Source organism: Acinonyx jubatus, chromosome C1 (assembly GCF_027475565.1).
Source record: "Acinonyx jubatus isolate Ajub_Pintada_27869175 chromosome C1, VMU_Ajub_asm_v1.0, whole genome shotgun sequence".
NCBI lineage: Eukaryota > Metazoa > Chordata > Mammalia > Carnivora > Felidae > Acinonyx > Acinonyx jubatus.
This window is the reverse complement of record NC_069381.1, coordinates 208,435,399-208,457,422: the sequence shown is the minus strand read 5'-3', so window position 1 is coordinate 208,457,422 and position 22,024 is coordinate 208,435,399. Positions and strand designations below refer to the sequence as shown.

The following is a 22,024-nucleotide window of genomic DNA, read 5'->3' as shown; positions in this document are numbered from 1 at the left end:
ACAAGTGGGGGAGAGGCAGAGAGAGAAGGAGAGAAAGAGAACTCGAAGCAGGCTCCATGCTGTCAGTGCAGAGCCCGACGCAGGGCTCGAACTCACAAAACCATGAGATCATGACCTGAGCCAGAACCAAGAGTCGGACGCTTAAATGACTGAGCCACCCAGGCTACCCCAAATAATTTTTAATATTCATTTCATCTGGAATAAAATACCTGTGAAGCACAAAGGAGTTATAGTTAGAGTACCCAGTGCCTGGCACACAGTAGCTCTATATTTAGTACTAGGTATTTCACAGTAGCTCTGTATTTAATACTAGGTATTATGATTATAATAATTTTTATTGATCTGATTCAGTGTGGGCTGTATTAATCTAAGGGTTTACTGGTAGCAGTGACTTTTTTTTCTTTCACTTGAATTTATCTGAGTAAAGCATACAGAATTAAACAGTACACTTGTAACTTTGCATAAATACTATCAAATCTGATGCCTGCTGTAGACTGCCTCTTAGAAAGTAGTAGATTGGAAAGCAATTGTAAAAGACTTAAAGTTCAGACTATGATTTCCAGCTTTAGTCAAGTAGAAATTTCATTATGTATTCTCTTTACAAATGTTATTCAAGCACAACAGTGATTTAAAAGTAATTGATTTTTCCCCAACTCAAATAAAAAAAAAAAAAGTAAGCGAGTCAACAAAAGAGTCATCTGGCTCAAGCCAGCAAAGCATAAAGATTTATTAAGTCAACTATGAGTAAGGAAAGGTTATAGAATATACTAAGAGCTCTTCTAATATAAGTCAGAATGCATATTGCTTCAATGGAATGGTGGGGTGGTGATGTGCATATAAAAACATAATACTCTTACTATGGGGAAATAGAAATGATTTCCATACAAATGAATATCTACACACCAAAGTTGCTCTCTATAATTCATAATGAATCTTCAAATACTTTGCTTAAGACTAGCATCAGAAAGCATGATCATTGTAAGGCAGAGAAGAGCAGTCATGTTTGGGAGTCTTCCTTGACTCCCAAAAATTTTTCTTGAGGGGCTCCATCATCAAAATCACGCCACATTCCTACTGCCAGCCTATGACAAGGTGAAGGCCTCCAGCTGAGAGCCAGGTGGGGGGAGAGCCGATTCAACTAGAAGCGCGGGTGCATCAGTCTGTAAGATAGGCCATTAGAGTAATCTAAAGATGCCTGCGCAAGATCTGTCCCTCCAGGGTTTGGCCAGAACACGTATGCTGTGAAAGTAGCTGCTGGCTATTTGGGCCCTAGACTGGAATGGAGTTTATGTCATTAGCTAGTATCATGTAATCCCCAGTTTGGCTCTGAGGACACTGGGGTGAAGAAATCCAGACTGGGATAGGCTTGAGATTCTTTCTGGGGCCCAGTCCTTTGGATCTGGGCCTTAGATATTTCGTTGATATCTAACAGTTCGTTCTGCTTTCCCCTGCCATTCTCTACTCCTATCCAATCCTTCCAATCTAGTGGGTCCCAGGAGGAGACTAATCTAGGGATCTTGGACCTCTCCCAACTACATTAACGCCCCCTGGAGATTCAAGAACCAATACATGCATCAGGACTAGTCTGGATCTGGCATTTACCATTTATCTGGATCAGGACCCTGGATTTGGCGTTTACGTCCCTGGTCCAAAAAGCTCTGGACCCGAGGAAGAATGGCTGGACCAGACTAGCTCTAGGACTTCCCAGAATTTAGGGGATTGGAAGGGTTTGGCACTGACATTGGACTTGTGGAGTGGAGTGGAGCTTTTGAGTTTTGCGACGTGGTAAAAGCATGAAGCCGGGCTGTTTCTGCAGCTACAGCTGCAAAGGTAACAGAGCTAAAGACAGCTATTGTCTAATAAATACCTCAATTAAGCTTGTCTTCCTAAATGGTGGGAAAGTAATACTGCGGTATATATTTGTGAAAGCCTTTGATCTAATCCTTTTAATGTTTCTCAGCACGTTCTTGTTTATGTGTCTCCTCAACTAGCCTACCATGTAATGGCGGTTGTAATCGTTCAGTCTATGCCCTTTTCCACCCAGAGCGATTGCCCCATTAACAGAAAGACAACCTTTGAAATAGGTTAGTGAGAGGCAATCAATTTCATGTCTTTCCTATTGATGTAAATGACTGTATTTATTGCAGGAAACAAATTCACTTAGACACTACTGAATTCTAATCAACCTAGCAGGGCCTTGAAGTAGTAAATGTTTTATTCGACAGATTTTACTTATTTAAAAATAAAACCGTCAGATGCCAGGTAAGAAGCAAGTGTGAAATGAAACAGACATGACATATTTCAATGTGAGATTCCTCCTCTGAAATGGGCTGGGGTGACATACGGTGGATTTATAAATGTGAGGTAAACCGGTGGCAGATAGAAGAGTAATACTAATTAAGTAAGCCTGGAAGTAATTACCCAAGTGTACATTGAAACATTGCCTTTGAAAACGGACAAAATATTTGATTTTGCTCCTTTGCTCTACTCTATGACTGTAGCAGTGCTACAGGGTTTTTTTTTTTTTCTTAATTTTGTTTTGTTTTTTTGACTACCACTTTTTTTGAAATTTTTTAATGTTTATTTATTTTTGAGATAGAGACAGGGCATGAACAGGGGTGGGGCAGAGAGAGAGAGGGAGACACAGAGTCCGAAGCAGGCTCCAGGCTCCGAGCTGGCAGCACAGAGCCCGATGCAGGACTCGAACTCACAGACCGTGAGATCATGATCTAAGCCAAAGTCAGATGCTTAACGGACTAAGCCACCCAGACGCCCCTGACTACCACGTTTTACATGTACCTAAGCAAATAGAGATACGTTTTGAAATTTTCTTTTTCTCATTTCCAAACTTTTAAGAAAGGTTGCCTCAATTGGAAGTATCCCCTTCCATTCATCTGATGAGATGCCTTTCAGTCTGAAACGCATACCCATTTTGTATTGACTTGTAGTATAGCTTAAAATCAGTGACGATGGCTTTGTTTGTGTAACTTGTGATAACAAGCTATTTCCTGTAAGCTGGTGTTTGGACCAGTGACATCAGCCCATGTTCTGGTTTGTTGGTTTAAACCAAGCTCTCGCTAATGGGGTCAAGGATGTCCCAAAGTGTCTGGTCTAGGCAGGGTCAGGAGCTCCAGATCACGTTTTTCATCATGAGGGGAAAGGCAGACTGGAATGAACGTGGCTTTCCTGGGGCCACATTTCCCGGAGAAGATTGTGTCAGAGGTAGGCTAAAGTGGACCTCAGAACTGTCTTTTCTTAAAGGGGGAGCTGATGTTCATCTTGTGCATTTCAATCATTCCCAGAAACACAGCCAGGGATTTGGAAAGTGAAGTGAGTTTTCATAAATGACTTTGGCTAGGCACACAGCTGTGCCCTAGAACTATCCAGAAAATAGTCACATGTCCATACTCACACTCTCAAACACTTGGCTACAAAAAAAAAAAAAAAAAGAAAAAAAGAAAGAAATCATAACTGTGAGTTTTCGGCTTTCTGGAGTTTCAGAAAAATAAATAAGAGGAGTCAGCTGATGAAATTCAAAATAAAATAGACTTATTAAATAAAATCAGGAACCTCAGTCCACTTTTCCAGTAAACCTCAAAAGGTGTATTCAGAGATGAGAATCAGCCTCAGTTAACTATTTGACTACAGGAGGTTCTTTCTACCAGTGCTATTTTCTTTTCTTTCTTTTCTTTTTTCTTTTACTCTTATTTAAGCAGAAGGTCCCTTGTCTGGAATGAATTTGGGGACGATTCTGCACTTTATATACACGGCAAATTGGGCTCCATTGCTGGAGACCATGGTCCCAGCCTCAGATCTCCGCTTTGCCAGAGAAGGGATGTGACAGAGTTGGTAGTGTAGCCAGCTGTCCCATTGCTACTTTTCTTTCTCTCCGTAGGTGAAGAGTGTGACATCGACATAAATGAATGTGACAGTAACCCCTGCCACCATGCTGGCACTTGCCTGGACCAGCCCAACGGTTATACCTGCCACTGCCCACACGGCTGGGTGGGTGCAAACTGTGAGATCCGTAAGTATTTCTGCTTTTTTTTAACATCACATTTTCATTTAGCACCAAGAGGATACTGACCGTGTCCAGGTGGCCTCCGTCACCCACAGATGAGCAGTGGGGCCAGAGGGCTGACGCCAGTCCCAGAGGAGTACCTTTGCTCATTGCTTTCTGTCCCTCCCCCTTCCTTCCTGAGCCTGAATCCAGCCTTTCCACTGGGATACGAATGTGCAGATGTCATCCAGAGTTCACTGCTGCTCAGACAGCCAAAAATGTGCCTAACTGAGAAGCATTCGAATCGTATCAGAAAACAGAGGCTTTGTGTTAAAAACATGAAAAAGCACACAGAATATAAATTCACTTTGCATTTATGTCTTCAAGTGTCTTCAAACGTATTAGGTTCCTTCGGTTGCCTGGAGAATAGTCCAGTGAGGATGAGGGTAAAAGAAAACCCGAAAAAATATTTTGAGCTGCTGAGAGCAAATTGTTCTCTAAAGATGAACTCCCAGAAGTTTCAAAATGTCATAATCAAGATATGTATTAAAATAATGTATCTGCGGGACCCCCGGGTGGCTCAGTCGGTTAAGCATTTGACTCTTGATTTTGGCTCAGGTCATGATCTCAAGGCTTGTGAGTTCAAGCTGTGCATTGGGCTCTGTGCTGACAGCATAGAACCTGTTTAGGATGCTCTCTCTCCCTCTCTCTTTCTGCCCCTCCACTTCTATCTCTTTCTCAAATAGAAACATTAAAAAATTTTTTAAAAATAATGTGTCTGTTGGGTTTTCCATTGTTTTGGAAACTGCTAAAAATTCAACTATGAAACGTATTTTCTTCTAATTGAAATTCATCGGGACAATGGATCTTCCATAAAAGCTCCCCCTGGGCTCTCTCATCCCTCCCCATCTTTTCTTCAGGTAGAGATAGTTCATCTATTGTGTGAGTTTGGAAGGAGGCAAATATATATAGATAGCCCCATTTGTCTGTCTGTCTGTCTGTCTTTCTCCTTCCAGGGCTGGCTGCTGGTTACCTCTATTCCTCTATTCTGTGTTTCAAGAATAAGCTCTCCTAGGGGGTCCAGCACTGCCTATGGCTGCATGGGCCTGTCTCATTCTTCATGTGTCTGAGGAGGAAGGTCACATTCTCCAATATCAGTGTGACCGGTAATATTATTGGGGTTCCTACCAGCTCACTCTTTGTCTTTGCTTTTGGTTGAGAGACTGAGAGGGAAAGAAGGTAGTTATTTTTAGGTCTCTCCGTCACCAACTTTCCTAAGCACCCCTAGACAGCGTGGTCTTAGGACCAACTGGCCTTGCTGAAGATGGTTGGGAAATACTCTTGTGCTGAGGAAAGATCTAGAAAGGGATGCTAATGTAGGATGTTAAGGCAAGAGTAGGTATAAGATGTTAAGTCCAGTCTGGTGGAAAGCATCCCAGACTTAGGTCAGCAGGACCTTGGTTCTTCCCCTGGCATAACACTGATTATGTGGCTGCATTGAATCATGCTGACATTCAGTTTACTTATCAGTAAACTGGAGCCAGATTTCATTCTAAAATTTGGTAATTCTGTTAGAAATAACAAATTTTGTGCCTTAGGGCAGAATAATATCTACTTACAACTTTTAAATCTTTTTTTAAAAAAGTTTACTTATTTATTTTGAGAGAGAGAGACAGAGGGAGACGGGGGCCGGGGTGGGGGGGGGGGGGGACTCGAACCCATGAACTGTAGATCACGACCTGAGCCAAAGCCAAGAGTCGGATGCTCAACCAACTGAGCCATCCAGGTGTCCTATAACTTTTAAATCTTAATTATGAAGATAAATATATAAGAAAGTATGGATAAGAAGTCAGGGACACACAAGATGCCCTCAAGAAGCTTTAAGTGAAGTCCTGTAATTATAAAAAATCTAAATTTTACTTCATTCCAGTGATGATAATATAGGCAAAAGATATACAAGAATGGAAAATGAAAAGTGTAAAAGTTGACTTCAAATTCAAGGTCCATCATACTCCAGCTGAGTAACCTGGACAAGCAAATGTATCTCTCGAAGTCTCATCATTCTCACCTTATAAGACAGTGATGGGGAAATGCTGTGAGGATCAAAGGAGGCAGATATGTGCAGATTTCTGCAATGCAGTAGGCACTAAATAAATGCTAGTTTACTGTGGCTCATGTACCGTGAACTACTCCTTGGGAGGACCAACCTTCGGCAACTTGTCTTTTTGGATGATGAGTGCCAAGGGCATGGGCCACACTGAGTGGCTGGATGTGAGGGGGCCCATCACACATCTTGGCCCACACTTGGGCTCCCCGTTTGCCCAGAATAGCACTTTGCATTTGGTAATCTCATTTCCGCCTCTCCATTAGACCAAAGGCGCTAAAATCAGTGTCATCACAGATTAGGCTCAGCTGGGTTCCAGTGTTGGATGCTTCCATCCTTGACCTGAAGGTCAGAATGAAAAATGTGCATTTGAGGTTTGCTGTGACATGTAGCTGATGGCCAGTGTCTAGAGAACTGGGTCTGAATCAAATGGGATGGATCTAAGGACCAGGAATGGAAGTAGAGTGGCCAGGGAAGATTCAAGAGGCTTCAGGTCCCATCCCTTTGAGGTCCCTTTCTAACGCTGAATTATCTGTGGTCTTCTCAAGTGTCCAGAAACCAAGAGGAGGGTATCTGGATGGTGCAAGGTCGGGTGGGTAGATCTCAACAGGAAAGCTCAGATGTACGCAGAGAAGAGGGAGAACCATAAGCCCACATAGGCTCCATAGCAGGGAGGCCTGTGAGTTGTCAGAGGTGGTCCGGGAGCTTCCCATCAGCCTCACTTCTGCCTCTGGAGGCCACATCGCCTGCCTCCCTCCCTTGCTCATTCTGCTTCAGCCACATCATCCTGCTTTCACTTCCTTGGATAGGTCAAGTTCATTCCTGCCTTCAAGGCCTTTACCTGTCTGCTGCCCTGTGCCTGGAGTGCTCGCCTTTCAGATTTTAGCACAGCTTTCTCCTTCACTACACATCGATTAACCTAGAAACTTGCCCCTATAGAGTTCTTATCTGTCCCCTAGTCAGTAATAAGGAGTAAAAATCTAGCAGACCACAAAGATTGATCAAAACCACCAAGAAAACTGACCCAGAACTATCTAAAAGGATCATTTAAATAGTTGTTGTGTTTTGTATGTACCCTGAAGCAAATGCAAACCTTAAGTTCCGGAAAGTACCAAAACAACCTAGTGAAATTTGTCTGCTCTCAATTCTTGCCACCTGAGACTGAAAACAATTTTGGCTTTGGATTTTAATAAAAATTTTGCCTTCCTAGAATCAAGGTCTAAAAAACCATAATGCCTATAAATGTTTATATAGTGGTGTTTTGTGTCATCTGTGTAGGAACTGTGAGGTTTCTACAGTTAGCGTCACAGTTAAGCTCGCTGACTGACAGTTGGACAGGTAAGTGCATTGAACAATTGAATCTCTGCCTCAACTATTAAATTAATGATATTCTACAAATAGGCAAATAGGCCATCCTGGATTTATAATTCAACTAATAAGGGCCTCTTACTATCAACACTGAACACTACACCCAGGATATAAAGGTTAATAAAGCAGCCCCTGCCTTCAGGAGCTCATCATAATCCAAGGGTGGCTCATCATAGGTGGTGGGGTTTCTGTAGGTTTTGTACAGGCTGCTTCGGGAACCGAGGGAAGAGGGGACCGACCCTCTTGGGATCCTCCTCCCCAAAATGCATGGAATTTCATAACGGTTGAAGAAACTCATCACATGGCTATGTTGGTTGGGTTCTTTGGTTCTCATTTTTGTATAAACCAGGATATTTTAAAAAATAAAATTAACCTTCCTTCTCATCCAGACCTCTGCTTCACTCCCCAAATGTAACAATTATTAGCCATTTATTGTTTATTTTTCGAGATGCATTCAGTCAATATTGTAAGTCCTTTTTTTTCCTCCCATAAAAATGGAACTATTCTATACATACTGTTCAGCATCTTGCTTTTATGATTAACAACATATTGATATTTGTAATATATAGAATATTTGTCTATGTTGGTTTATGCAGATCTACCTCATTGTTTTAACACCACGTGGCTTCCAATCTAGCCCATCAAACCCTTTCTTTATATGCAGCCAGAAGCACCTTTTATTTCCTTTTTGTTTTTAAGTTCATTTATTTATTTTGAGAGAGCAAGAGAGAGTGCAGGCGGGGAAGGGGCAGAGAGAGGGAGAGACAGAATCCCAGGCAGTCTCCACACTGTCAGTGCAGAGCCTGATGTGGGGTTTGAACTCATGAACTGTGAGACCATGACCTGAGCTGAGATCAAGAGTCAGATGCTTAACCACCTGAGCCACTCAGGTGCCCCTTCTTTTTGTTTTCTAAAAGTATATGGTCTTTTTTCTTTTTAATTTTTCCAGTTATTTTTATTGTGGTAAAATACACATAACATGAAATTAACTATCTTAATCGTTTTCAAGTGTATGGTTCAGTGATATCAAGTACATTCATACTGTTGTGCTGCCCTTACTACCTTCCATCTTTGTAACTCTTTTCATCTTGAAAAACCAAAACTCTGTCCCCATTAAGCCCTGTGACCCCTTCCCCCAGCCCTGGAAATCACACTCCCTGTGACCCCTTCCCCCAGCCCTGGCAATCACCATTCTACTTTCTTTGTTTCTTCTTCTTTTTTTTAACCTCCCCTTGTCCCTCACATCCCAGCCTCTGTTAACCACCATTCCACTCTCTGTTACTATGAGTTCAGCTTTCTTTTTTTCTTTAGATCCATATATAAACCAGCTTACACCATATCTGTCTTTCTTTATCTGACCTGTTTCAACTTAGCACAATGTCCTCAAACCCATTCATCCACATGGTTGCATCTGGAAGAGGCATCTTTTCAACGTGCAAATCTGAATACTCAGACCCTTCTCCCCACCAGTTTCTCTCCCTGCCACTGCTGAGCTCCTATTAAATTGCATTTATAACTGAAGACCAAAGGCCACACTATTGCCTGTGGGGCCGCGGGAGGGAGCTCCTCACTCAGCCAACCCCTGGCTCGCTCCCTCGAGCAGCCACCTTGTCGCCCTTCCAGTCTCTTGTCCTGTTCCCCATCTTCCCCCCTTCCCCGGGGTCTTTTCTTGGGACCATGTTCCCCCTGCTCTCCCTCAACTCTGGTTTTTACCTACTTACCTGGAGAGCCCAGCTTCCTACAGACCCTCACTTCTAGAGCAATTCTGATTCCCCAATTAGATGGAGATTTTCCTTGTCCTTTCCAGTAGCACTGTGGAGGTGGTCCTTGATTGGCTTGGCACACTTGTATGTCTACAGCTACTATGAGATCATTTCTTTGGTCTCTGCATCCCTCAAAAGACGGGGAACTCCAGGAGCCAACTGTGTACTTTCCCTCGCTCTTTATCCCAGCATCTAGTGCCATGCCTAGCACATAGTAGGTGCCCAATTAATGGTTGTTCAGCAAGCAGATCCTATGAAAGAGGTGAACTTTTCTTTCCATTCCTTTCCTACGCTGTCCTCTTCTGAAGTTTAATGAGAGCTCTTAATCTTTTGCGATCTCATTGACTGCCTTGCTTGTCCAAATAACTCTTAGCTATGGAAAGCAGAAGGTAATTTGAAAGCCCTCCTCTCAATTAGTCCAGCAGCAGATGGTCTCAAAAGTTATCTAGCTGTCTGATGTCCACACATCGCACACTCACTCTCTTTTTAAATAATATAGGTGAACACATGAACGAGCCTGGCTACGTTCACGTAGGTAAATTAAAAAAAACAGATCTAGGCAATGTGTTCTAGAATGAAATTTATAAATCTAATGGTGTCTCCTTCGGTGGAGTGGTGGTTGTTGCTGGGTCTGGTTTTAGTCTCATCCTGGCCACAGGTGGTCTGTTTGACCCCGTGCAGCTGCTTAAGTCCAGCCTCTCTCCCTAGCTCCAAGGGCTACGTTACAATTGACAGGTAAATGCAAACACACTGTGGAAAACACAAAACCTTAAACAAACTGAGTTTGAAACCTAAATACCAATGGTCTCGCAGACCCATAAGCAGGCAGTTTGTGTGCATGTGTCCCTGGTCATGCACCTGTTGGGGCTGATGGGATCATTCCATCGAGCATCTTCTGGTGCACAGCTCCTCTCTGAGCTGTGCTGTAGCTGGCATAGTGAATGGTTCATGCGGCGGGACTCTGGGATGCGGCAAAGTGATAGCTCGTGAGGGTCTCGTGACTTATGCCAGGACTGGAGGTGACAGCTTCGGCCACCTGGTGCAGATCCTCTTGATGCTTCCAGACCGAGGTTGGATTTACTCAGATCCAGCCTGGTTCCAACCCGATTAGTGAGTAAAGCAGCCACGTTCACTTCTACCAGAAAAATTTCAGCCGACAGTAACGTAGGAAAAAAAAAAGTGGGGGTAGGGGGAGGAGGGAAGCAGAGCTTTTCAGAGGAATTTCAAGAACGTTTTCCCAAAGGTTCAAACAGCCTGGAATGCAGAGTTTGGGGAAGTAGAACAGATGGCCAGAAACGTACGCAGCGTAGGCAGCTCAGGCCTGGGACGCCGTGCTGAGCACGTAACCCAGCGCCGTTGTCTGTCCACGGTAGCAGCCGGACCGCCGTGGGTTGTGTGCTCGCTGCGGATGCACAGTTGATACGAGTGAGCTATTCACATGAAGTTCGAAATCAACTGTGAGGGCTCAGCGGGAACGCACGTGGCCCTGCCATAGCAATGGGAGCGGAGCCCTCTACCAAGTCGGAGTAGAAACATCGCTGGCTGCCCTTGCGGTGACGCTAAGTGGCTGTTACGGTGAGGTCTGAGGTTGGACTCCAGCCTACAACTGAATTTTTCAGAGAAGGTTGAAATAGTTGCAAATCAAGTGAGTCCTGCTTTTTCTTCCAGCCAGAAGAATGAGTGACGCTCTCTCAGTGTGAACCAGGCATTGCCAAATTAAATGCCTCTGATCCGGGACGGAGGCTTAGTTCTCGTTTCACAAAACACCTTCTCCCCTCCATGGCGACCGTCCACTTGCCGTGATTTCTGTCAGTCCCCCTGGCCATACGTGAGCTGGTTCGGACAGAGCCGGGACTGCGGTCATGGTCAGTCTCACTGCTGCACGGACCTCGTGAGCTCAGGCAGCCAAGCTCACCTGGCAAAACCAGACCTCAGGGGTCTTGGTGAAAACTCAGGGGTCTGAAGTTCTGGATGTGAACACACTTCACTCATCTCATTCTTCTCAAACTCTCAGGAGCCATCAGGTTTGGGGGCATGGGTCCCTTTTCTGTTAGGCTTCTACAAAGGGGATCTGCACACTTGGCCTTGTTTGGGTGTCTCCCTGTGCTCTTCTTCAGATTGTAACCATTCAAGGCAAAGCATAGCCGGTTCTCAGATTCCGTGGTCACTGAAGATGTAGCTTGGGTGAGTGTGTATGTGCCCGCACATCGCACACATTCCCGCAGAGTTTGGCCCAGTGAGAAGAGTCCGAGCATTTCACGGGAAGACGGGCCCGTCCACACACCCACCCCTGAATCCCATTTTCAGGCTCCCGTAGTCCTAATGTGAAACCAGTCGTCTCGAGGTGCTGGTGCTGTGAGTCCAGCACAGAAGACATCCCTTTCCCCCACGAACTTGGCTTCTCTTTGGTCTTATGTAGCCCTTTTTATTTTCCAAACTTCCTTTCAAGTCCTGTTCACGTTATCCAGAACATTCCACATGTGTGCAGGTCTGTAAACAGTTCATACTTTGACACTCTTGACCTGTGCCAGGCAGGAGATTATGTCCCATTCATCCATTTATTTTCCTGCTCATACAGTTTGGTGTTTTTTGAAAGGGCCCAGAGCATTGCTCAGTAATCCTGAGATCACAGCGCGTGCCTCAGAGGGCAGTGTCCTGCTTCTCCTTATCCTTTATCTCTCTTCCACCGTGACACCTGCTCCTTTTTAGGACCACCCACCACATGCCCAGCAGCAGACTTTCTTACTTTTCTTCACGTGTTTTCTAACTTGTGCCTACAATAAGCCATGGGGTACGTGTTGCTATTTTCATCTTATAAATGAAGAAACGAAGTCTCAGGGAGGTCAAATAAATGTTGCAGCTAGGATTGAAGGCAAGGTTGGCGTGATCCCAAGACCCACACTTCTTCCACTGTTATGCTGGAAGATAATCCCATGGATGTTTTCTTCAACTAATTTATTGCTGATTTTTAAATATTTTTATAAAAGGAATACATTATTCTTTTGAAGAAGCTGGAAAAGACAGAGAAGTATAATGAAGGAAATAAAAATACTTGTGATTCTGCCTCCCATTGACCTCTACTGTTAGTGTGTTCCTGGGTGAGGCAGACTTGGGTCTAGACTTGAGCTCACCCAGCTGGTGATGCCAATTTCCTATATAAAGCAGAGAGAGAAAATAATGGATCTTCAGTTGGTTGTAATGATTAAGTGAGATGTTTTCAAAGAGCTTAACATAGGAAGGCAGCAAATTCGTCATTACTATCACTCTGTCTTGAGCTTTTCAGTGTATAGATAAGCACTTTGAGTTCACATGTGACTGTGCTATATGGGTAGGTCCTGTTTGGCCAACTGCTTTTGTTCCCTTGTTGGAACAAAACATCTCTTGGGGCTCCTGGATGGCCCAGTTGATTAGCCATCCAACTCTTGATTTTGACTCAGGTCATGTTCTCGCAGTTTGTGAGTTGGAGCCCCACATTGAGCTCTGTGCTGACAGTGCAAAGCCTGCTAGGGATTCTCTCTCTCCCTCTCTCTGCCCCTCCTATGCTCATGCTCTCACGCACACACACACTCTCTCTCAAAATAAATAAATAAACTTAAAAAAAGAAGAAAACGTCTCTCCATCTCACTAAGAGTTGAGTATTTAAGTTGTTTCCCATTTTTTTTTCTTTTATAAATTGTTTTGTCTACTTGTGGGACAGAGAGAGAGTGTGGGGGTAGGGCCTCTGGCTATAGCTATAACATTTTATTTCTTAAAAAAAAAACCTGAATAACAATCTAAAGCAAAAATGGTTCAATATGAACTTTATTAACTTTGAACAGTATTAACTTTGAGTGGTGGGTACCTGGGGGTTGTGCTTATTTAATGAACCTTTTTCTAAATGTATAGTATTTGGTCATTTAACATTTAAAAGTTCTGATGCTGAGATGAATGTCCTTGTATATAGGGCTTTACGCATTTATAGGACAATTTCCCCAGCATAAATTCTAAAAATTGGAATTTCCAGGTCCATTAAGTCTACACAAGGGTTGAGTATCAATTTGCACATCCTCATTTCTGCACACATATCAGCTGTGGTTATCAAATATTTTAAATACCGTTTGGAATGGATAGAGGAATTGTATTTTTAAAGAATTATGAAAGTGAACAATTTTCTATTTGTGTGTCTTTGGTAGATTCCTTTTTAAATTTTTTTTTTAAGTTTATTCATTTTTGAGAGAGACAGAGACAGAGTGTGAACAGGGGAGGGGCAGAGAGAGAGAGAGAGAGAGAGGGAGACACAGAATCCAAAGCAAGCTCCAGGCTCTGAGCCGTCAGCACAGAGCCTGACGCGGGGCTCGAACTCCCGAGCCACGAGATCCTGACCTGAGCCGAAGTCGGACGCACAACCGACTGAGCCATCCAGGCGCCCCGGTAGATTCCCGTTTATATTTTTGCTCATTTTTCTATGGTGTGTTCCTGGGTTTTCTTAATGATTCGTAAGAGGCTCTTGTATGTTAAGGACATTAGCCCTTGATCTGGGTTATCCATAGAAAATAATTCTTCCCAGTTGGGGTGGCCCTTGTATTTTAGGTTGCTAAAGCAAGGTCAGTGAAGACCTTCCTGTTACAAAGGTCACAACTCACACCCAGGCCTTTGCTTACTTTCGCCCCAGACCTGCAGTGGAAGTCCGGTCACATGGCGGAGAGCCTCACCAACATGCCCCGGCACTCCCTCTACATCATCATCGGGGCCCTCTGCGTCGCCTTCATCCTGATGCTCATCATCCTCATCGTGGGCATTTGTCGCATCAGCCGCATCGAGTACCAGGGCTCTTCCCGGCCAGCCTACGAGGAGTTCTATAACTGCCGCAGCATTGACAGCGAGTTCAGCAATGCCATCGCCTCCATCCGGCACGCCAGGTGGGCTGCGTGGGGAAGGGAGGGGGGCGGAGGGGAGAGCCCACTGCCATCTGGGTGCATTCCTGGGAGCCGGGTGGTGTTGCGAACAGGAATCCACACCTGCAAAGAGGATTTCATAGACGAAAGCATAGGTTCAAGGCATACCGGGGGCAGATAATTGGGCTGCTTTATAATTTGCTGCTAGCATACTGTTTGCATTGAATACATTCATTCATTTAATTTGTGTTTATCCGTGCTATAAATAGCCGATTCTTAATCACTGTGTAGGAAACGTTTTTTGATGATTGCTTTTTGGAATGTCTTTAGCTGTGCTCTCCAAACAGCATAGGTAAGCAGTGACATTCGATTTAGCGGCTTCCTTAAGGAATGACAAACAGCTTTCATTCTGCTGTTGGTGTACATATTCTATAAAACGATGTCCTTTTCTGGAGGAAAGACTCCTGGAGGGACGAGGTACCACACCAGTGGTGCCACAGAGAACGCAGGAGTCGGGTGTCCGAAGTGTGGCATTTAGTCCCAGCCACCCCATTACTTGACTCTATTTCACACAGACCATTCAAGCCTCTGCAAACACTGGTTGGTCCCTGAACAGCGAAAAGTCATGTCTCCCTTAGTCAAGGCAATCAAATTAAATGACAAATAGTAAAGGCTTGTATAAAGAGATAACATCCTATGTATTTCTCCAAATCTGTAACACTAACAAAATCAGCTAATCTTTTTTTTACTTTTAAAAAACTTTTTAAAATTATTATTTATTTTTGAGAGAGAGAGAGGGAGACACTGAATCTGAAGCAGGCTCCGGGCTCTAAGCTGTCAGCACAGAGCCTGACGCGAGGCTCGAACTCACAAACCGTGAGATCATGACCTGAGCCGAAGTTGGACGCTTAACCGACTGAGCCACCCAGGCGCCCCCATATTTTATTTTTGCACAGGATATTTAGTACAAAAACGAGCGCACCAGTGTTTGTTAAAGGAAAGCTGTTTTCTCTTTTAATTGCTAGAATGATCTAAAGTGCACAATTCAGGAAGTCTGTGCTGTAGTAAAGAGCAGGCTGAGCTCGGTGTCTTCAGATTGGGGTCATGAGAGCTAGTAGCTGCAATACCTCTGTTGGGAGGCCGTGTAGTCGTCTTGATCAAAACACACGCAGCTCCGGATTCCGTCTGAACGGTACAGAGGCTACGAGGTTCAGAAAGTTTGCTTTCTGCGCAAGGAAATCCCCAAACCAATTCTGAGTCAGGCCCTACGTGCTGCTCATCACTGACTCCTTCCTTGAAGGGTCAGCTTAACAGCACAGCCTCCGGGAAGCCCTGAGGCCAGTCCCTGCACGTCTTGTTTATTTGACTCGTCCGCCAGCCTGTACATAAAGGGCCGTTTTCTTTCCGTCTCCAGCAGGTGCTGGCACACCGTAGACCCTCCTTCCTACAATCTGAGGTCTGTAGTGAAAGGACGGTCTGTCAGGGGTTGGTGCGGGATGTCTTGACCTGCCTGAGAGGTGACGTCATTCCAGGGCAGCAGCCTCCCAGGAGTGCTGGAGGTTCTCAGAAGTCACTGGGTGAGAGGTGAAAGGTGTAAAAAGTGGAGGCGAGGAGGCAAGCTCCTCTGTTGCTCAAGAGTCTTCTCTCTCTGTTCCCGGAGGTGCTGAGTTCACCGGGAAGGAGCGGAATCGGCGGCGTGACACCGGGATGTGTTGGGAGACCCAAGAAATCAGGTTCCCTCCACCCCCGGAGGGATCTCTGGCCAAGATCCTTTTGTGTTCAAGAGGAGTATTTTATTTCAGCCCTAGCATAGTTAAGGATAGATTCTTCTGAGCTTCCTGCTTAGATAGCCCGCTAGGAAGATATTTAGCTGGATAGTCTTGGAAGGAAAGAATTAACTTAAAAGCATTTACAGACCTGGTTCTTATTTGGTGCTGATTTTTATCAAAAATATTTACTGCAGAATTCCTAACCAGTAAGCTCCTCCATGCACCAGTGACTACCGATAAAGCCACTGAAGTTAATACAATACCTTCCCAGATATCTGGAACATTCCCTCATAAACGTTTACTCAGCTACGACCTGTGGTTTCTACAGCCTGGCTGTCTAGAGGTCCTGGCTGGGTCTCTGGCTGGTTGGCCCCTTTTCACTCCTTTTTCCTGGAAACGCTAGAGAAGCACTGAAAAAAAAATTAACTCTTTTTGCTATTACCTCCTCCCTAGTTTTCAGCAGTGACCTGTAGCTTGCTCCCACTTCCCAGCCTGTCTCCCAGCTGCTGGCCTGGAGGTGACATGGGATCTGAATGCCATCAGCTGAGCAGCCACGCAGGACGAATACTGAGTGGGTCATCTGTGGCATTCACGAGTGACCGAGGCAGCGTCTGGTGATTCTGATGTCAGCTCTCAGTTGATGCCGGTGCTGGGCTGTGAGGAGCCCCTTTCTCTCTCTGATTAAGAGTCATGTGTTCTGTGGCTGCTTTGCTGATCCCTTAGGCCGGAGAGAGTTTGCAGCTGACCAGTGGGAGCGCACGGGCATTCCAGGCTCTGGAGTGAGGTCACATCTCGGCTGCAGATTGCTCTCTGCTCCCCCAGCGCTAAGCACCTGGTCACACAAAACAGAACCAGGGAAGCTGAGAGAGGACCCGGTCACGTTTTCTCAAAGAGCATCTCTGGCTTTGGGCCTTTCTCAAGGTCAGATCCGCCTGCTTTCCCTGTGGTGGTGTTTTAGCTCTTGACTTCCAGGGGCACATGAACTGGAAGAGACCACAGTCTCGATCTGCCTGAGAATTGGCTGCAGTATGTTTTAGTGAAATAACGTGGGCAAGACTTGTCACCAGATAATCTTTGGGATGTCAGGGACATTAATGCTATCGTGGCCACAACTTCCATCATTCCTTCTAGTTTTTGTTGACATGGCCAGACACTCCGCTGAATCCTTTGGAGAGAGGGACCGTGAGTGATTCTTAGGGTCTTCAGCAAGGGTCTGCAGAATACCTCAGCTGGTTCAGACCGTGTATTCTCTGGGTGTCTGTGACTGTTCAGCTCTGCCTTTATAGTGTGAAAGTAGCAGAGACACATTATGAATGGGTGCAACTGTGTTCCAATCAAACTTTATTTAAAAACAGGCAACAGGCTGTAATTGGTTTGCAGGCTATCGATTGTTAACCCCTGGTCTACGTTATAATTTTCTTTATTTTCCAAAAAGATTTTTTTTACATTTAAAATGTACCTTTATGATAAGAAAAAAAAACCCCGCATGTTATTTGAAGGAATAGTCACATAAATATTCCTGCAATAACACAGGCAAGCTCTTTTATTGGTTTAGTACCTGAGAGTTTTTGTTTCTTTTTCAGGTTTATTTATTTATCTTGGGAGAGAGAGAGAGCAGTCGAGCATGCGAGCCAGGGAGGGGCAGAGAGAGAGGGAGAGAGAGAATCTCAAGCAGGCTCCACGCTGTCGGCTCAGACCCCGATGTGGGGATCCATCTCATGAACCGTGAGATCAGGACTTGAGCCGAAATCAAGAGTGGGACGCTTAACCAGCTGAGTCACTCAGCGTCTGAGAGTTTAAATGGACTTCTATAGGTGTCAGCTTCTTTCTTAACACCCACCCAGTTCTGAGAGAGCAGGAAACTATAAAAAGCTATTGGTATTATAAATGTGAGTATGAATGCACAGTCCCATTTTACTCGATGTAAGCTTGCCACAGTGATGGGTGGAGGAGATTCAAGGAAAGTCTTGGTTCACTCTATTGTGTTTTAAAAACCACTTTAGCTTCTGTGTGGTAGCTACCGCACTTTGTGCGGAGACCCCTGTACGTCCCTGGAGGAAGTGGAATGGATTTCTCAGGAGCGAGTTAAGGGACTCCAGCTCCGTAACAGTGCCAAGTTCCCTTTGTAACCAGCATTATACTTCATTCCCATACTGGTGTGGAGTCGATCTCAGTAGCACCGGGCACAAAGCCAGTTACCTGTCTAGATATGAAGTGAGGCTCCTTGTTCTTGTCCATGTCGACCGTGTGGCCGCTCCTGGCTGGGCTCAGCCCTTGCCTCGTTTTTCTCAGCGGACCCCAAACACCCCTCCTCAAACCTGCCCTGTCGATATTCAGCCCCATGACCGCAGTTTAAGGTCACAGCCCTTTGAATTATAGCTTGTTGGTAGATTGCATAACACGGAGGCATTTAACTTTCTGGATTTTGAAGAAACAGGTTCTTCATCAAACTATGAAATCACATAAAAAATGAAACGGGTATCTTGGGGCGGCTGGTGGCTCAGTCGGCCAAGCGTCTGACTTCAGTTCGGGTCATGATCTCGCGCTTCATGATTTCAAGCCCTGGGTTGGGCTCTGTGCTGATGGCTCAGAGCCTGGAGCCTGCTTCGGATTCTGTGTCTCCCCTTCTCTCTGCCCCTCCTCCATTCACTCTCTGTCTCTCTCTCAAAAATAAATAAACATTAAAATTTTTTTTTAAATAAATGAAATGGATATCTTAAACACATATTCAACCTATTAAGTCACTTGGATTTTTCCTCTTGGTCAGTCGACTGATTAATAGGCTGTGTGTGATTTGCTGGCCCTCCCATCAAATCAGGAAACTGCCCCATGGTTACTATGGGAAGAGGGCTTTTCACAGGGATTGTCCTATTTTGTTTAAAATGATCTAGTGGTATATTGTTACCAATGGGTCTGGCTATTTTATGAGACCTAGATTGTCAAAGTATTTGTGCCCTAAAGTAGCTTCTGAAATTTTCAGCGTTGGGAGAAAGTATCCGGATCTAGTTGGCTTCTACACTCTTGTTCCTTTCCGTGGTCTCAGATATACGCAGGCCTCATGCAGTTTAGATAAACAGACTCCAGGCTGGACTCCAACCCAGGTTTATGGATGCACAATCCCAGGCCTCAGTGAGCCTTCACGTTTTAGCTGTGATTTTATTGAAAGCTTTTTAATCTTTCAGTAATACCCTTGGATTTCTTGGTGGCAGAACGCATGAACTCATTAGTCTGTATTTTGCCCGGTGCCCATCTGGCACGGTTTATGCCTTTGTGCCCCTGAAGACCGGTGAATCTTGAGTGAATCGGAACAAAAGATTGATGAATGTTTAAGAACCAAAGGTCATATGAAGAATGCAATGTTTTCCCATCTCCCACTCTCTTCTACTCCTCACTGTATGTGAGAGGGTGGACTTCCCAAGAAAGCAAAGGAAAAACTAGGGATGGGGGTGGGGGTGGGTAGGGTGGAGGCTGTGGTAAATGAGCCCCTTGAAGTGTTTGGGGCCCATCCGACCCACCATTTTAAAATTTCAGATTCTTTACGTATTTCCTTTGTGAATCCGTTGGACTTGAAACAGTTAAAAAGAGTTGTCTCTACTAATGAGAAGGGGAGGTGGGCAAGTGTGGAAGATTGTTTAAGTCATACTGCACTCCAGGGACTTAGGGAAGGTGAGGTCTTCAGTGGGAAGAGACCACCCAGAAGTTGAATTGGCTTTATTTTCATAATCTCCATCTTAAGACTGGTTTGGCAGGAAGTCCTGAAATTGGATTTTGCCACCCCTTGGCTTCTAAGCATCAGTCCTGCTGTTGTGGGGATTTTGATATATACAGATCTTTTGGGACAATGGCTTGTGCTCAAAGAAGGCGATGGCTTGTGTGTATGTGGGGGGTGGGGAGGAACAGGTGGGCGGGGTTGGATGGTGGGTAGCAGGGTGTGGACAAACATCTCCTTATTTGAAGTCCTTTCCTCCATATCCCCTTCTCCTTACGGTGGGACCTCCAATGACCTCTGAGCCTTTACAGCTCTCCTGCAAGTCCCACGGGAGAGGCTGTCTGTCCATAGTCCAGGGAGCACCACCCGCCATTCTGTATTCCAGACACTAGAATGGATGTAAAATAAACTTGCCTCTCCAGATAGTTAAGGGTCTCAGAAGAAAAAGACAAATAGATACACGTTTTCTTGAAGCTTATTGTAGAGCTGTCATGCCTGGCTGCTTTGCCAGGATTCAACCTCGAAGCTTCAACATTAATTTGGGCTCCACGGTTCATGAAATCCATTTTTTTACCTCCTGCCCTGGAGACTAATATCTCCGCTCATTCGGTGTTATATCCAGGTCTCTTAAATTTCTGTGCTTGCTAGGGAATGTATTTCTCAGGGTATGTTTATCATTCCATCTGATTCTTGAATCTAAATTATTCTCACCACTTGCCTTTAGTAAGGCTTGACATCCAGTGTTCATCTAACCAGAGTCTTCTCTCTCTCTGTGTGGTTTCAGGTTTGGAAAGAAATCCCGGCCTGCGATGTATGATGTGACCCCCATCGCCTATGAGGATTACAGCCCCGATGACAAGCCCCTGGTCACACTGATTAAAACAAAAGATTTGTAATCTCTTTTGGGGGGGGGGAATTATTTTTCAAAAAAGATGGGCTACCACCCTCATTTAAATATTTTTAAGAAAATAAAAAGCTTAAATTTGAAATGGTAGCTGCTCAAGAGTTTTCGGTAGACTATCGAAGAACTAATTTTCTGCAGCTTTTAGTTTGGAAAAAATATTTTAAAAACGAAATTTGTGAAACCCATAGACTACGTTTTAATGTACTTTCTGCTCTTTAAACTGTATGCTTCGACTAGTGCGTGCTTCTCCCACGGGGGACACCGTCATGAAACCCAGATGGTGTTTCATGAAGTTTCTATGTGACTTGTGAGTGCCAGCTTTCTGAGTAGTTAGGAAACACATGTAGAGTATGACCCATATAACAGTATAGCCGTCACCTAAAAAGAAGTCTGAAATGTTTGTTTCGTGAAAAAGAAACTAGTTACATTTATTATTCCTAACCCGAATGAAATTAGCCTTTGCCTTATTCTGTGCATGGGTAAGTAAATTATTTCTGCACCGTTTTGTTGAACCTTGCAGAAATGTTCCTTTGAGTTTGTTTTTGTCACTTTCGTAACAGTGGCCGAGCTAGGCCTTGAAAACCATGCATAGGGAAAGGGCCTGGTGAGGCAAATTATGATCGCATCGAATCTATATTTTCTTTAAAAAGTCAAGGTTTTTATATCGTGAGTAAATTAAATTTACGTTGGAATTGTTTGTTGCTAAGAGGTAGTCAATATAAGAGAGTACTAGTTCCTTCGTAGTGTGTATTTCTCATAATGCATCTTTATTTACATCCAGGACATGTCCGTGGCTGTATTGGATTGATATGTGCTTCTTCTGATTCTTGCTAATTTCAAAGAATATTGAATAAATGTTACCAAGTCCAGGATGCGCTTGTCCCTCGTTCTTTTAAAATTACAGAAAACATTTTGGGTTTGCTATTCATTGTCAATCTCCTTGTTTTTCACATCTTAAATATTTCAAGGAGTACATTTCTGTGCCTTCTAGGAGCCCTCCTGACCTCCTGATTGCCAGTGACCCATCCCTCCGTTCCTTTAAACATGAAGGGGGGGGGAAAGATAAGAATTCTCATTTCCGCATTTACACCAGAACTTGCCCGCGACATGCAGCACGCGTGGCCGCTGAGGTGCTTTGGAACGTGGAAATGCTTGTAGGCATGATGTTCAGGGGACCTGCGGCCCCAAGAAATGTTTCCTAAGCGCTGGGTCCAGTGGAGGTCAAGTGAAATGGCCTTAGCAAACAGCAGTTTGGTCCTGAGGAACTTGAAGGCAGCTTAGAACCGCCCTACGTTCAATTCTATTTTGCATCCAAATGCTGCGCCCAAGTCTTGGAGTCATTTTTAAAAATTTTTTTTTATTTTATCTTCACCTGGGAATGTTTGGTAAGGCCAGGGAAAAGTCCCTGAAACCAGGTGCGAGGGAGGATTTCGGGCAAGAAGTGTTTAAGATGCTTTCCTCTCCCTCTCTTCCCTCAAACATCTGTCCCTAATCCTACAGATGATATAGCAACACACCCACGCTCTGATTATT

The 22,024-nt window shown here is 44.5% G+C and overlaps 1 protein-coding gene across 1 annotated transcript in view; it reads left to right on the top strand.

Annotated features, from left to right (window-relative positions):
* DNER (delta/notch like EGF repeat containing) overlaps positions 1–21,363 on the top strand; it is a 312,842-nt gene extending 291,479 nt beyond the window's left edge. Inside the window, exons 11-13 of the mRNA XM_027048560.2 lie at positions 3,896–4,027; positions 13,887–14,133; positions 20,372–21,363. Of these exons, the coding sequence (XP_026904361.2) occupies positions 3,896–4,027; positions 13,887–14,133; positions 20,372–20,483 (491 nt within the window). The 3' untranslated portion in view covers positions 20,484–21,363. The remainder of the gene's footprint in view (positions 1–3,895; positions 4,028–13,886; positions 14,134–20,371) is intronic.
* Positions 21,364–22,024: the final 661 nt, after the last annotated feature.